Source organism: Phalacrocorax carbo, chromosome 3 (genome assembly GCF_963921805.1).
Source record: "Phalacrocorax carbo chromosome 3, bPhaCar2.1, whole genome shotgun sequence".
Taxonomy (NCBI): Eukaryota; Metazoa; Chordata; class Aves; order Suliformes; family Phalacrocoracidae; genus Phalacrocorax; species Phalacrocorax carbo.
The window spans coordinates 70,873,265-70,888,697 of record NC_087515.1 but is presented as its reverse complement, the minus strand read 5'-3'; the positions used below and the strand labels follow the sequence as shown (position 1 = coordinate 70,888,697).

Genomic DNA, 15,433 nt, shown 5'->3' with positions numbered 1-15,433 from the left:
GGGCCACTTCACTCAGCAAATGAGCCGCTTCATTTTAATACCCATCTCTTGTCCAGCCTGCGTAGACCTGGAAAAAACAGTGAAACCACTGTCAACTCCTCGTGTGAAGAACTGCACTAAGGGTACCCGTAGGAGCTAGGATCCTGCCTGGGATCTACTCAGGGACTGGTTCCTTTAAGCGGATGATAAGTGCCACTGGGAGATTTTATGATTGTAGCCTAGAAGATTAGAAATTGGGGGAGGAGAAGGGTTGCTTTATTTGACTGTTTTTATAGCTTTTGTTCTAAGAAAAACCCAACCCCACATGTTCTCTGCCTGCTTTGCACTATTCCCGGCCCGCCATAGCCACAGGGTGGAATGCAAATGGGACTTGCTACAGTGTGAGCAGAGGAACTTGCTGTTCTCTTTGTTTGCCTTGTTTCAGACCAAGGTTGGTGGGACAAGCCACACTGGGGGCAGTTTTGAAGAAGTTCTCAGCTCTACGGCCCATGCCAGCGCTCAGAGCTCTCTTGCTGGCACCCGACTCCCTGAAAGCGAAGAAGAGCTTCAGTGTTAGACCACAGGCCTTCCTGAGCCTCACATGCCTCTCTTCAGAGACTTGCCCAGCCAGTGATTTTTAGACCTCCCTTGCCACCCAGCTTGTGCAACAAGGTTTTGTCAGCTTTGGAAAACTGCCTCCCTGGCCTTGTGCTGGAGAAACATTTCCCCTCTCTGTTTGTATTTCGGATGGGTCGTTTTATCATCAGGTACCTCGTACACCATAGAAGCCACGTGCAAGTCATTGACGTACAATGCTCTAAATTCTATCTGAAGTGACCAAAATAGTTCTCATTTTCATGTAACTTCCCTCCAACAATATCCCAGTCTCTGTTTCTTATTTCTTTTAGTTTACTGTTTTCTCTCTGTTGGTTTCCAACTCCCCTCTCGGTGCCACATCAGACAGATGGACCTAGAGCTGTGCAAAGATTTCTGCTGCCAGCAACAGTCCACATACCAGCTGTCTACCAGCCCTACCAGGTGCCCTTTGCTCTGTTACATGATCTGTTTCCTAATGGAATTAAATCACTTATTGTCACAACAACCTTTTTTTCCTTTGGTATACAGGCTGGCATTGCCCTTGAGTCAGCAGAGTTGAGGAGGACAGGAAGAGACACCCAGTTATTCATATAGAAACTGAACTGATTGCAGCTGCTGATTTAAGATGATCATTGTAGCTGGAAAAGCTTCAGTTTAAAAATATGTTCCCTTGCTTGCTCTCTGTGGTGTGATAAGACTTGACAGTATAAGTTCATTACAAAGGGAAGTGGAGCAGAGGGAACTTCTAATAATTTTGCCTCCATATCTTCCCCTCAAAAATAAGGGAAGGTGAATTTATGAGCCTCAGTCAAGATACAGCCTTAAGTGAAAGAATACAAACCCAACAATTGGCTTAAGATGTGCCATAGGTTAGAGAGCCCATGCCTTCGGTCTGCATTTCAGAGCTGCTAGCATAGACCCTGTTATCTTACAATGCACAGGAGGAGCGAGTACTTCACTTCTGGTGTCAAATTTTGTCGTGCTTCACTCCAGGACGTAATTCCATCAGCTGCACTGTATCTGCTTAATCATCAAAAGCCAGTCATCTCTCAGCTTTGCTTCAGCATGTTTTCTTGCATCCTTTTAATATTTTTTCCTAAGAAAAGAGCAGCACGCTTGTGACACTATCCTGCTGTCTGCTGAGCATGTGTCAGTCTGCATGTTGGATTACTCAGTTCGCCAGACCGAGATGAGCACAACTTTTTCAATATGGTATAGAAAACAGTCTGGCTACTTTCAAAATGGATGCATTTTTTAAGCATATGCCAAAGCTTCAAAAAAAAAAGCGTTAGTGAGTTTGACATTACAGGCTGCTTATAATCTTGTGAGGCTTTTTTTCCTGTGTGGCTTTGGTTACTCTTTTTACAAGGTTGGCAGTCCTTTCATAATGTTCTACTGGACATAATTTAACTTTGGACATTTATATCAAATGCTTCTTTAGTGTGATTTTAGCATGGAAGCAAAATTAATTAGGTTCTTTTAGTACAGTTTTCTTGTGATAGTTTGCTAGCTTATTTTGTGCTTTTGTGCATAAACGTGACTTTATTTAAGTAAAGAAGATATTAATGGTCACCTTAGTTTGTGTAAATGAAGTTATTGATATTCTCATTAAAAATAAATTCTCTCTTACTCTTTTACACTTTGTGATGTTTTCTTCTTAATTCTGTGTGCTTACCAGTATTACTGTGCGTCTCTAAGCTTTGCTGTGTCACAGCAGAGTATCAAGGGAAATTGCAAGAACACAGTCTGCTATTCCTACAGTTTTTAAAATCTGTTCAGTCCCTTCTGGACCTGAACTTCCCCATGGAAATCTGTAGCCAAAGTTTTAAAAATTTTGAGGTTCAAGGGAGAAAAATAATTGACCCAAGTTCAGTAAAAGTGAAACTCATGGCAGAAAACACCTTCCAGGTCTAAAACTGTTGACCTTCTTTTGAGCAGCGCCAGCAGCCAAAGCAAGGTTAACAGATGGAGTCCGAGCACTGTCATCTTCTGCAGGACACTGATTTAGACCTTGTTTTATTTATATATTTATGTATATACACATAAATTCTGCTGGGAAAGCAGTAAATTGCCTTTAACTGTATTCATTAAGAGCATAATTTAAAGAGCTTGTGTGACTGTGACACAGTGGAGGTGGGTTGGCCAGACAAGCTTCTCTTCCGTATAAATCCTTACGTGTTATTGTCATTACAGCAGCTGCCACTACTTGTAGGCTCAGTGCTGATATGAAGCGATCAGGAGAAGGACATGGGAGGAGGGGATTTCTTCTCGTAGGTCGTGTGTCCACGGCCTGGCACACTTCTCCGACAGGTGAACGGTGCGCTTCAGTACTGCATTAGGAAGCCTGAAGCCCCACAGGCTGTTTGCTAACCTATCAACCTGCCATCCCGGCTTATGCTTTCTGATTGCACCTTCTCCTCCAGTCTCTTTCCAACCAACTCCTATTTCTATCAAAATGCAGTGCCCAAAACCGACATGCAGTTGCACCTGCAGGGCATAGAAGGGAATGTAATTTTACACAAAGCACCTGCTGGCTTTCTTAAAGCAAACCCAAACCCCACACAACATATTCAAACCACGCCTCTTTTTCCCATGGCAATAGTTACCCTGCACCATTGCACCGCTGACTGGGTTCAGCACTCCGTCCCCTGGATCCCCTGCAGAACGGCGTGTTGGCAGCCAGCAAAGCCTCCTGCTGCGTTGGAGGAATCGCCTGTTCTGCTGGGGTAGCGCTTGCGCTGTGTTTCTATCGTGCCTCTCTTTAAGGCCGCTTTTCTTCTTTGTGAAGAATGTTCACTTCTCTTCCAGTGCATCTGAGCTCTCTCCTGCTTGGCACTCAATACAAACTAACAGGGACCGTGGTCTGTACGCATCTTGGTGGAATAAAAATGCTGAACGATGGGCCCTGGACAAAGCTCAGCGGGCCCCACCCTGTCACCCTGGCGGTATGACAATCAGCCGCCACCAACAGCAGTTTCCTATTGCCCGGTAAAGTGCAGCTTGTTCTTCCAGGGCCTCCACGGGGCACAACCGCTGCCTTGTGGGGTTCCCGGAGCAAAGCAGGCATCTCACCTCTCACCTGGACCAATAGGCCGTGCAGATTTTGCGCCCTGTGCCAGCCGCGAAGGCAGGCGCTCCCAGCAGCTCTGTGCAGCGCTCTGCGCCGCTGCCACGCGATGCAGCACGAGCTCGGGCCAGGCCCCTGAGGTCTGCGTAAAGGGCACATTTCCAGGAGTCACGGTGCCTGAAGGTGTGTGCTCAGCTAGATTACCTACCTTACAAGGGGCTGGCAACTGAATATAGGTCTATGCTGCCTCATTTGACATGAGGCTGAAGACAGAAGCTAGCTCCAGGTCTCTACCATGTAATTTTTCCAGATGCAAACTTGCATTCTGTGGTAATTCTGAGATTACCCTAATCTCCCGCTGCACACACGGCTCAACGGTTAGTAGTGCAGGCTGGCCTCGTCATGGCATTTACCACCACTACAGCTTTACTCCACAGCCATACTGTACTTCTACAGTAGCATTATTACCTCAGCTAAAAACTGTCATTTACAGCAGGATCAGTACTGGCGGGTAACAGCATTAACAAGGGACAGCCAGCTTCACGTGGACACCCAGGCTTTTGTGTTAGATGGCACAAGCTCCAAAGGTCCCTCCCAACCTCAGCTATTCCGTGATTATGAAATTACCTGTGCAAGAAAGAGTCTGTAAAGCTGCCGGTCTGGGGTGAGGGGGAGTCAGGAATACTGGCCTTACAGAAGTCTCGGCACTATTCCCTGACACAACACATGAGCAGTGGAAAAAGTGTGCGGAACACTGAATGTATTGAGAAAAATGTAATTGATGAGATGATCGCTTTTATCCACCATCACTTCTTAAGGCTTATGTGCTCCAAAGAAATCTCATCTCCAAGTCCAGCTCTGTCAAGAGCTTCTACAGAAATAAATGTCTTGCCTCTGTCTAGCACAGCGAACAGACACCAACCCATCTGATACAGAAGGTACTGAAATCCAGACACAATTAGAAGTCACAGAACAAGACCACCCGTCCCAGTCACTGCATTACATGAACAGATGAGACGGCAATCAGCTAATTTTTAAACGTGCCTGAATTTCCTCAGTGAAGAATCTATTTGTAACTGAGACTGCATCAAGCAGAGGCTGATATAAAAAAGAAAAAACCCAGACAAAATGATTCAAAATATTTGGTCCTTGACACAACCTTTGGTCTGGGAAGTAACTATCCTACCTGCTCCTACTTGAGTGGTCTTGGGATTCTCAGCAGTGAATGCATAGGAAAAATAAACCTGCTGGCAGAACTAGTGATGTTATGGGAGGTAAAACAATGCACAGAATATAAAACAAAATCTTTATTATGGCTACGGAATTTAGGAACACTTCAGGAATGTAGATGAGATGTAGCGGCTATTTTTTTATTCCTTTCTGTGTTAATCAGAGATACGAGCTCGAGTATTTCTGGGTGAACAAACTTCCCTGCAAAATAAAAGAAAGGGAAAGTTAATTAAAAATACTCTCATTTTCCTATGCATGAAAGGTTAGCAGTGATGTTGCTTTAGGTTCAAAATAAATGCCAAGTTATTCTTTTAAGAAAGAGAGTACTCCCGTTTTACTCCAACTATGGAATAACTCTAAGAGAAGTTACAGCTATTTCCCCCAAAAAACTTATAAAAATATATCATGCTCTATTAAGAGACTTAAGAGCTGAAAAAAGGCTGCACCCTGACCAGGACAGTCCCACGCTGTGTATCCAGCTGGCAGGGAACCACCCCAGTTACAGGTGAACGTGGGGTATCTGCTCTAGGCTCTACAGAGACACTAGCTTAGTTTAAGTTACAGAGTTCTAGTAGGAGGGCAAAGATGTCAGTTAGAAAATTAAGTATGCCAGCTATGCTGATGTTGCCCTTTTTTCCTTTTTCCCTAATCAAATTATTGCATTTTTCAGAGAGCTTATAATTTCCCTGAGGAGTCACCAAAGTAGGAAGGGGATTTGTCAGCGACTGTGCCTGGTGATCGCTGGTCCTCTCCCCAAGTTTGTCTGTCCCTAGTTCTTTTCCAGGACAGGATGACTTGGCATCATCACAGTCCTCTTCTGGTGTTCAGCTCCCTTGCTAAAATAAAAGACTATCATTTTACCAATTTTTCCTTTCCACTATCAGTTTATTTTGGAAAGGATGAAAAGCAGTGGATAGAACAAAAAGTAATACAGTTGCACGTAAAATATTTCACTGAGCTGGTTCTCACATGTACACAAGACCACAGCTGGTGTAGGGATAATAAATTCTACTTCACTGTTTCATGGAAGACTAACAAAGTAGAAACAAGCTGCTGTCAGAGCATCAGTGAAGAATGAAGCCTCCTTTACATCCCCTCTGATAGTACAGGGAGATCCTTAAACGCATGCAAGTCTAACGAAAGCTGGGCCTCTCTCTAGGCATCCAAAGTAATGTGAAAGGAACCTGGCGTAAATGAGACCCAGGTTGGTTCAACACATATAAATAAATGTACGGTATGTTCACTCTGCAGTAAGTTTCCCCAAAAATATTTAGGGTACTTGAGCAATGAGTAAAATAACTAGTTCTCATTGCTCTGACTGTCTATCAGAAAAAAAGGCAATTTATATATTTCATTTACAAAAGGAAAAAAAAAAAGTCATACCAGCAGTTGAATCATAAAAATCCTGCAGTCTGCCAGGTGTGTTTTCCAACTCTTCGTACTCAAACGCTTGCAGTATCATCTCACACTGATCCAACTGTTTTACAAACTTGGCTTCTGCAGTACACTGGTTTTCATATTCCTGAACAGATTTGCAGTTATAAGAAAAAAATTATGTTGCTCTGAAACAGAGTATTAGAAGCTCTTTATACATCTAGAATTTTCTCCATTCGTACAAGACAATCCGTAAATATCCGTGACAGTTACATCTTTCACTCTCTCTTTTAAAAAGACTGCTATTCAGCAGAACACTTGCAGTAACTATGTGCTAAATTTCTATTAAATATAATAGAACTTAAGAACACAATTCTTTTGCATACTCCAACTTAAAAACATACCGAGTGTTTTGGCTGAATCAAGGATGATACACAATATACAAGTTAGGTAATAGGCTCCATCTAATAACATTTTATATAAAGACATCTTTTCAGGCCTAAGGCTATGAATTACCAGTGTGTGCCTCTGCATTACTATTACCTGTTTTTAAGACCTGTTTTGCACTTTTCTCTACCACTTGCTGTTTTTATAAGGCGTTGTTCTTTACATTTCTCCTGCCACTCCTCCTTAATCTCTTTGATCTAATCTGTCTGAGCTGCTTATGTCTTCAGGTCTCTCCTAGGAGACTGGGAAGGGAGTCGTTAAGGGGTTTCCTCCCCTTCAGACTATAAATCCTTTAATCTCTATGCTATCTTTTCCCTCTCTCCAGTCATTGTCAGTATGCATTTGTGAGTCATTCACATTTCTAGTCAACTTGAACAATTTTCCTGTCATTTGCTTCCAGTGATGGCGGCAGATAGATTTGCCATTTCATTTTCTCTTTTCTAAATCTACTGCATTTTATTTGATGTCTCATCAACTGGTCTTCTCCTGACTTCCAAAACCAACCAAAGAAAAAAGCTTCTCTCTGTGTAGGTTACCACCACCTTGTACCTGACCCTGTTCATCGTCACCACCACCGATAATCAGACCAGAGGCTCAACTACACACGGCGCCCATCTGTGCTTTCAGATCCACACAACCCGTGATGCACAGCAGTTCTGCAGATGAGAGCAGCACAAGTGCAGGAAGGGTTTCTCCTACTGACCAAAGAACATGGCATCTCCTTCTGCATCTGAAGAAGACAACTGTGGGTGCGGCTGCCATCCACAGTGGCAAGATCCTGGGTTGTAATTCCAGCACAGTGATGCTCAGGTAAGTGTCATGGTCATTTCCTTGCCTGACAGACCATTAGGAGCCTCTTTGTTCTTTCGCTTATTGCTTTACCTTTGAAAGTCAGAAATCCAGATTTTGATAGCCCTGATTGATAGCTCTGGTTTTGCTTATTTGATCATATAATCGTTTGATCATAGAATCATAGAACCATAGAATCGTTAAGGTTGGAAAAGACCCTTAAGATCATCGAGTCCAACCGCTAACCTATCGCTGCCAAGTCCACCACTAAACCAGATCCTCAAGCACCACGTCTACCCTTCTTTTAAATATCTCCAGGGATGGTGACTCAGCCACCTCCCTGGGCAGCCTGTTCCAATGCCTGACAACCCTTTCGGTGAAGAAGTTTTTCCTAATGTCCAACCTAAACTTCGCCTGGCGCAGCTTGAGGCCATTTCCTCTCATCCTTATCGCTTGTTACTGGGGAGAAGTGACCAACCCCCACCTCGCTACAAACTCCTTTCAGGTAGTTGTAGATATATACTGCTCTATCTGGGTTTGAACAATGCTTTGAATTTTCAATTGCATTTTCATCATTATTTTAGTAATCAATTTCATTTCAACATTTTTACCTTCTTTTCCTCCTTACAATCTGAGCTTTGCCTCATCTTTAAATTGTTTAAACACTACTTCATATTTTCTTAAATCTATTTATTTCTACTCTTTTTTTTTTTTTTTTTTTTTGCCACCAAAGGGAACAAACTCTTGGCAGCATTACAAAGGAGAACTTCAGAACAACTATGGCTGTCTCCTTGTACAGGTCTGTCCCACCTCCAGCAATTAATCGGGAGTATCACTCTGTTCCCAGCCTGTTTGTGCCATACAACCCACCAGATCTTATTCATACCTCAGCTCACATTAACCTCAAGAAACATCAGCTATTATGTGTGCAAATGTGCACAGTGCTCAAATAAACACTTACTGCTTCCTCCCCGCAGGTGTTTAAGAGTGCGAAATAACAGTACACTTTGGAGAAACAGTAAGTGGTTTCGCAAACACCACAGTCTGTCTTTTGAAAATTACTCCCGTGCTTTTGCTCTTGAAAATAAAAAGCAGGACAGAGCTGAAGTGTGCTGATTCATTTACTTTAATGTTTTTTAAATGTATTCTGCATTAAGTTATGAAGTGAAAACATATCAGAGGCATCTTTCTGCTACCTTTCTCCCCTAAACTACCCTTGCAGGGTGCCCACCAATACAGCCCAAAGCAGTAGTCCTTGTAAGGCTGTAAGGGAGAGGTGCAGAAACGAGGGCAGAGCAGCGCAGGAAGGACTTGCTAAGAGTGTCAACAGACCTTGTCCCAGCCCCTGTTCAGCTCTGGGCCATAACTTCTTTCGCTCACAAGAAGAAATCAGAGGGAAATGCCCCTGGCTAACTGGGAGCAGAGTATCATACCAAGTGATCAGAGGCTTCTTATTTTCTGCCTTTTTTTTTTTCCTTTTTAAGAAGCACCTCATTGTTCCACTTAAAGTAAGACTAGAGGGACTACATGTGAATATTAGATTTTTAGGTTACACTTGCTGCTATGTGGGTTACACTCCTACTGCTGCATTGGAAACTCAACGCCAATAAATTATCCTGAAGGTAGAAACAAAGAGCAAATGATCAAAAGTGTGCATATGTTAGATTATGGTTAATGAGAATGATAAAAAGCTAACGTGCTGAAAAACTAATGGCATACTGAACCAGCTCTTATACAATCATAAGAGAAGACTGAGGCAAAGAAAAAGAATACATGCAAAAAAAAAAAGTCCTACAGGACTAATCTTATGTATCAAAAACTCCTTCTCCTCAATTATAACAGCTTCCCAAGGGAGAAGGAACCAGTGATCACTAAACAAATGCGCACACATTATTTCCCAGATGTGGTTATGCTGGTTTACCTCCTTCACCTTGAATTCTAGCACTGAAAACCCATCCCCATTGCCAGTTTCACCACACAACTACTGCAAGAAAAAAATCCCCAAAAACAGGGTGCTGTAACAAAAGGCAGAAATTGGCTGCAAATATCTGAAATTTAAGTACAGTCCAAGTGGAAAAGTAAGAATATCAGCATAAAGTACAGTTTCAGGTCACAGAGTCCAAGAAACATATAATGCTTTGTTTGCAACAACATGTGAACAAGAGATTGTGGATGCATTTGTCCTTGTGTGACTGTGTGCCAAGACAAGATAAAGCACAGTAATTATAAATTTGAATTGTTTGCAAATAATCTAATCATCCTTAGTTCGCAAGTAAGACAGATCTTGTCAATTAACAGCATAAGTTCACATCAAAAAGTTGAATCACTTTCAACTACAAAAGATACTTTCCAATACAATCATTTAAGGAACCCAAGACCAGCCCAGCAATCTGTGTTGCTTGTAGAAGAGCACTGCTCTCTGTCAGTGCACCACATTTAAGTTTAAACCAGAAGTTACTACTAAACATTTTAGCCTAATGAACTGTATCATAAAGAAATGGAAGCCACGTAAATTACTACTTGCAAAAAAGAAGCAGAAAATACTCCATGGCATCATCAGCTCCCATTGTTTTACCAAGTTTGGGGATTCTTTTTGAAATGGATTCCAAAGTGTCCTTGACTCATACCATTAGCTTTACCTCCCAAGCAAAAAAATCTACCTTGTTTGAGGTCAGAATAAAAGATGACAGTTTCACAGGTAAACAGAAGGACGACAATGGGTTACCCTGAATTTTACCAAAGGGTTGAAAGAATGCAAGCTTACTTCCCAGAGTTCATAGATTTCTTTTCTGAGGTCCTCTGATAGAAGCTGGGTCAGTTGTTGCATAGCTGCCTGAAAAAAAAAAAAAGAAGCCATTTCCATTTATCCATTTTTTGAGCAAGCACAATTTTACCATTATCTTTTTTGAAGAATTAACTACTTGTTACTGAGTCTGTAGAAACATACACTACACAGTATATTATTCTAAAGTGCACGTGTACATAAAGCTGCAAGAGAAACAGCAGGACCACTCAGTGAAGAATCTTTTCTGGGATCTGCCTAAGTAAATCATTTGAGAACTAGTCTAAAACACAAGAAAAATAACCTGAAAGTGCATCCAATATCTTCAAGAGTCCAAAAAGAAGCCCAGAGCAAAACAGGCAAGTCAAATCCCAGGGAGCTGCCATCCATTATCAGTTCTCCCTTCCAGATTTAACTAGCGAACCCAACATTTCAACTTTATAGCTTATAGGTGCAGTTCCTAAAAGCAGCTTCAAAATACTAACTCCTGGTGTTGACAAGCAACTGCCCCCTCCCAAACACTCAACTAGCACATTTCCACTAGCAGGGCTGAGAACAGCTACTGACTGCCAGGCAGGCAACACAAGAAAAGCCTTTGAAAGTCTCCAATTTTGAAAAACAGAGAAAGAAAAAAAAAAAAAATCCATTTAATACCCTCCAGCAGTAAAACACAGTGCTCCCAGACCGAGATACTGTCTGTTCAAGAACGAAAATCTTGGTACAGGGTTTAAGGCAGTATCAAACTGATGGTACAACCACCAAGCCCAAATGTTTTGCATGCTCTTCATGCTCACTCAAGCTGATTAGTCTAATTTCTCTGCTATTTCTACTGTTTTCCTAGTAACACTAAGGGCTGCTTCCAAAACAACCAACATCACAGGCAAGACAAAGGTTTTGTGCCATGATTGCTTCTCCACTTCAAATACAGAGTACAGTTTCATACTATGGCTGAACTGAATCAGCTGCTCCCCACACCACTGAACCATCAAAGTCTCATTCCTTCCCACCTCCTTCCAGTTCTGGAGCTCATGTGATTTCAAGGTTAGCAGGGCAAAATGACTTACCTGGAAAAGAAAAAAAAAAAAAAAAAAACCACACCAAAACCAACAACCCAACCCAAACAACCCCAAAGAAAAAAAATAAATCTTTTTTTTTAATCAAGTTCATTTTCTGCTGCCTTAGCCTCAGCGAGACTAACTGATTAAGCTTACTGCACAAGCAGCAAACTTCAGAACCAGCTCAAAGTCAGCTGTAGAGCAAAAGGAAAAAAAGAACTCTGCTGCAGAAGCAGCATATTGATAATTCAGCTAAAGCCACCTCATGAAACCGTTACCCTTGGTGTATTTCAAAGTCAGCCTAAATGTTTAATGCTTGACCCTCCTTCCCACAAAGGCGCCAGCAAAGCCCTCACTGAGTGAAATAGGAGCAGAAAGAGCTGCAAATACTTAAGAAAACTTCTTAAACATACCTAGGCATCAAAATATCTTTTTCATTGGCTAAAACCAAAGGAGAATTCCCTCTAGGCAAAGTTGAAGCCTGATCCTCACTGACAAAACAATCTTTGGAGGCTTCCAGAAAAGAGGGGCTTTTTTGTTTAGTGTAAGACTACACCAGGAAGTACACAGAAAAAAAGAAATGCCAAAATTGCAGTCAGTAAAGATAGTACTTCAAGAACGCTGAATACCTTTTTGATCTTTAATTTCCACTTTCTTAGCAAAGAGCTTGCTTCTGGAGTTAGTCATAGCCCCCCCAATGCCAAGTTTTAAACAGATAAGCATAAAAGCGTGGGTGGGTGAGAGGGAATAATCACTGCAACGTTTTTTTCACACTCTTTGAAGAGCTAACTGTAGCCTCTGAACAGTTTCCGAGGCATCACGTCGCCCTCTAGCTGTGGCTGAAGGAGTGGTTTACATTTTCTTCAAATAATGCAACGAACCAGAAATGACAAACCAACAGGCCAAAAATAAAATAACACCAGGCATGCTGCGCTCAACGACTCATGACAAAACTAGACACCTGTGTCTGGAGTCCTGTGCAAACGGTTTAAATAAAGTCTCTGTCACAACCACACTATCTGGCACCACGCAAATGATCCGCCACAAACTGTCATCCACCCTTCTCAGTGCACCTACCCCCTGCTCCCCACCTCTTGGTAAGGCTGGTCAACACGACTAATTCAGGCTACCAAAAATCCAGCCAGTTCAGGAATAAATGGCCAACATGAAGATTACGTCAAAGGTTCTCCTTCCATAACTTTGTACACGGTGATGTTACACATACAACGAAAGTCACAATGATTTGAAAACTGAGGTGGTTTGTGGCATACTTGTGCAACGCCAATGACAGACTTATGTTGCTTAGAGGGTTCCTTCGCTACCACCAGAACATTAAAAATATGCAGAATGCTTTGCAGGTGTGGCTTCACACCATATGTCCATACCTCTTCTCTCCTGTGTTTCTCCTCTTTTGAGATATTATCTGCAGGAGCAATATCCCCAACAATGCATTCCGCCATATCGTGAACCAAAGCTAATCGTATGCATCTGACAAGAAGCAAAGACAGAATAATTAGTTTTTCAGCATTTTCAGTTATATCTTGTTATTCATAAAGCTAAGAGACTACATAATTTATCCCCTTCATACATTTTACAAGTTCGTTGGGGTTTTTTTTTTTTTAAAACTTTACATAACACTTTTCACTTCTTTGTTAAGGGAAGTAGTTTCTACCTAGATATGATTTTGATTCCTGAGTTCTAGCTGCTGCTGCCTGTAAATGTAAATTTAAGCATAAATGCACTTCATACCAGAGCATAGCATTGAAAAGTAATGTACTTAGCTTTCGTATGCTTGGCTTTCAGAGATAGTGTGAAAACTAACTACATCATACACTTCACATTATTCCTGCAATGGGTAGAAGGTAATCTGATTGGAGCCATCCCAAATTCAGTACATAATCTGACCCTCACAGCTTCGTAGCTATGCCAGTCAGCAGCAGAATACTGCAAAAAAAAAAGCCTTCACAACCCTCCCGAAAGGACAAAGCAAGCACGGTCCCATACTAGACTTGACAACCCATTCAAGAGTGATACTTTCTCTGCTCTGCTAGATGATTTCTGAGGCTCCTTACTGCCGCTGAGTGCTAACTCAGTCTGTCAAAATCCACACGGCATATGACTTTGCCTTTGCTATCTGTTGCTTCAAGCTGTTTTTAGTGTCCTCAGCTCGCTTGCTGGCTTGAGAGGCCAGCTCAGAGCCGCTGCATTAAAGGCCATAATGATGTCATGCTCAGTATATAACGCTGAGGGAAGAAGAAGTAAGAGGGGGATGTTCGGAGTGATGGTTGTTGTCTTCCCAAGCAACCATTACACTTGACGGAGCCCAGCTTTCCTGGAGATGGCTGAACACCTGCCTGCCCATGGGAAGCAGTGAATGAATTCCTTGTTTTGCTTTACCTATTAAACTATTTTTATCTCAACCCACAAGTTTCCTCACTTTTACCCTTCTGGTTCTCTCACCCACCCTGCTGTGAGGGGAGCGAGCGAGCAGCTGTGTGGTGCTTGGTTGCCGTCTGGGGCTAAACCATCACACCTCAGCACTCACAGTTTAGCAACTAAGTTTTTAGCCCCTTTCAGCTCTCCAGGTAAACAACACCCTCTCCAAAAGACAACAAGAAAGGGTTTCAAACTACTTCAGTGTGTTTTAAAAGCTCTTCCTCGGGATGGCAGATATTTTTAGCACTTTGGTTGCAGCTCTCCCATGACGTTAACATACGGTCACGATCACAAGAGGCAATCTCACCTGTCCTTGTTAAGGCTTTTGTCTTCAGTCACCAGAGCCATCATCGCCATCCTGTACATGTGGTCGGATACGCTCTCTGGCTTCGCCACGTTCCTGTACACCCATCCCGTCCGCGGCACCCTCTGCGCAAGGAGAGCGCCGCGGCAGCGCAAACGTTAAAACCTCGGGCTTTGTAGGACCTCACCTCAGAGGCACCAGCAGAAGTTTCGCCCCGCCGTGACCTCCACGCTCCGGAGAGCTTCGGTGCCTCCGGGAAACCCCCGCCCCAGAGCCCGGGCTGCCCCGCGGTTGCGGCGGGTCGCATTACCAGCGCCCCTCACCGGCACGGATAAGGTGCCGGGCCGCCCCTGCCCTCCGCGGCCGGCGGCCCCCAGTAGCGAGGCCGGGCGCCTGCGCCCCGCCCAGCTCCGCAGGCGCCGCGGCAGGCCGGCACCCACAGCCCGCAGGCCCCGGCTCTCCGCCGACCGCCGCGCCCCGGCAGGCCGCACCGCACCGCGCCGGCCGGGCCGGGCGCCACCATCCTCGCCCCCGCTCCCCCCTGGAGGCGACTGCTGGGGAAACCCGCCCGAGGGCGCCGGCCCGCCCCGCCGCAAGGCCGCGGGCAGACACCCCGCCGCCCCGAGCCTTTCCCCTCGCCGCTCCCGCGGCCCCCGCGCTCGCCTTGAGCTGCCCCAGCAGCCGCAGGAAGGGCAGCAGCCCGCTGCTCGCCGCCATCTCCCGCCCGGCAGCCACCGCCTCCGCCCGCTCCTCCTCCTCCTGCCGGCCCCTGCGGCGGCGGCGGCGGGCGGCGCCGGGGGAGCGGGGAGGGGCGGCTGGCCGCGGCCCCGCTCCCCGCCCCGGAACCGTCACCGGCTGCCGAGTGTCGCGGCGGCGGCTGCTGGCCGGGGCGGGAGCGGGTGAGGGGGCCGGGAGGGTGGCGGCGCCGCACGCCCAGCGCTCCGGCCCCTCAGGGCGCCATAGGCCGCAAAGAGGGCTGTAATAAAAACGACTCAGCCTGCGATTGCCACGCGGAAAGCGGCGAGAGCAGCCGGGCTGCTCCGGGCCTGGCCGCTGCGGGGAACGGGCAGGGGCAGGGAAGTGGTGCGTCCTCTCCTGGCGTGCAGAAGGGAGAAGTCCCCGGTGTAAAGGAGGGAAAGGGCATCGTGCAGGCAGGATAACCCGTACTTTAGTCAAACCCGACCGTTTCAGTGACCTTCAGCATACTTAAAAAAAAAAATCCCAAAGCAAAAAAAACAACCAACAGTAAAACAACATCAGGAGTTGAAAACAAACCAACAACAGTAAATCGTGCAAACCCGCGTTCGGCCTGGAGAAGAGACTGAGAGGAGCCCTCATCGCAGTCTGCAGCTGCCTCACAAGGGGAGGAGGAG

At 44.8% G+C, this 15,433-nt stretch overlaps 2 protein-coding genes across 4 annotated transcripts in view; one reads left to right on the top strand and one right to left on the bottom strand.

Annotated features, from left to right (window-relative positions):
* TPD52L1 (TPD52 like 1) overlaps positions 1–2,213 on the top strand; it is a 59,347-nt gene extending 57,134 nt beyond the window's left edge. For all 3 annotated transcript variants that reach the window (XM_064447362.1, XM_064447361.1, XM_064447360.1), the window contains one exon: positions 425–2,213. In XM_064447362.1, coding sequence (XP_064303432.1) covers positions 425–620 — 196 coding nt within the window. In that variant the 3' untranslated portion in view covers positions 621–2,213. The remainder of the gene's footprint in view (positions 1–424) is intronic.
* Positions 2,214–4,935: 2,722 nt separating this feature from the next.
* On the bottom strand, positions 4,936–14,885 carry HDDC2 (HD domain containing 2). Its single transcript, XM_064447359.1, has 6 exons — positions 14,724–14,885; positions 14,064–14,185; positions 12,706–12,808; positions 10,248–10,316; positions 6,257–6,395; positions 4,936–5,074 (listed from the first exon to the last, which is right to left on the bottom strand). Exons 1-6 carry the CDS (start codon positions 14,775–14,777, stop codon positions 4,980–4,982), a joined length of 582 nt encoding a protein of 193 aa, XP_064303429.1. The 5' UTR covers positions 14,778–14,885; the 3' UTR covers positions 4,936–4,979.
* Between the last annotated feature and the right edge of the window lie 548 nt (positions 14,886–15,433).

Excerpts from the sequence above, each read along its gene's own strand:
- HDDC2 (XM_064447359.1), bottom strand. The coding sequence starts at position 14,777 with ATGGCGGCGAGCAGCGGGCTGCTGCCCTTCCTGCGGCTGCTGGGGCAG. Across the intron at positions 14,186-14,723 it reads GGCTGCTGGGGCAGCTCAAG|AGGGTGCCGCGGACGGGATG; the intron begins GCGAGCGCGGGG and ends CTCCTTGCGCAG. Across the intron at positions 10,317-12,705 it reads AGAAACACAGGAGAGAAGAG|GCAGCTATGCAACAACTGAC; the intron begins GTATGGACATAT and ends TTTTTTTTTCAG.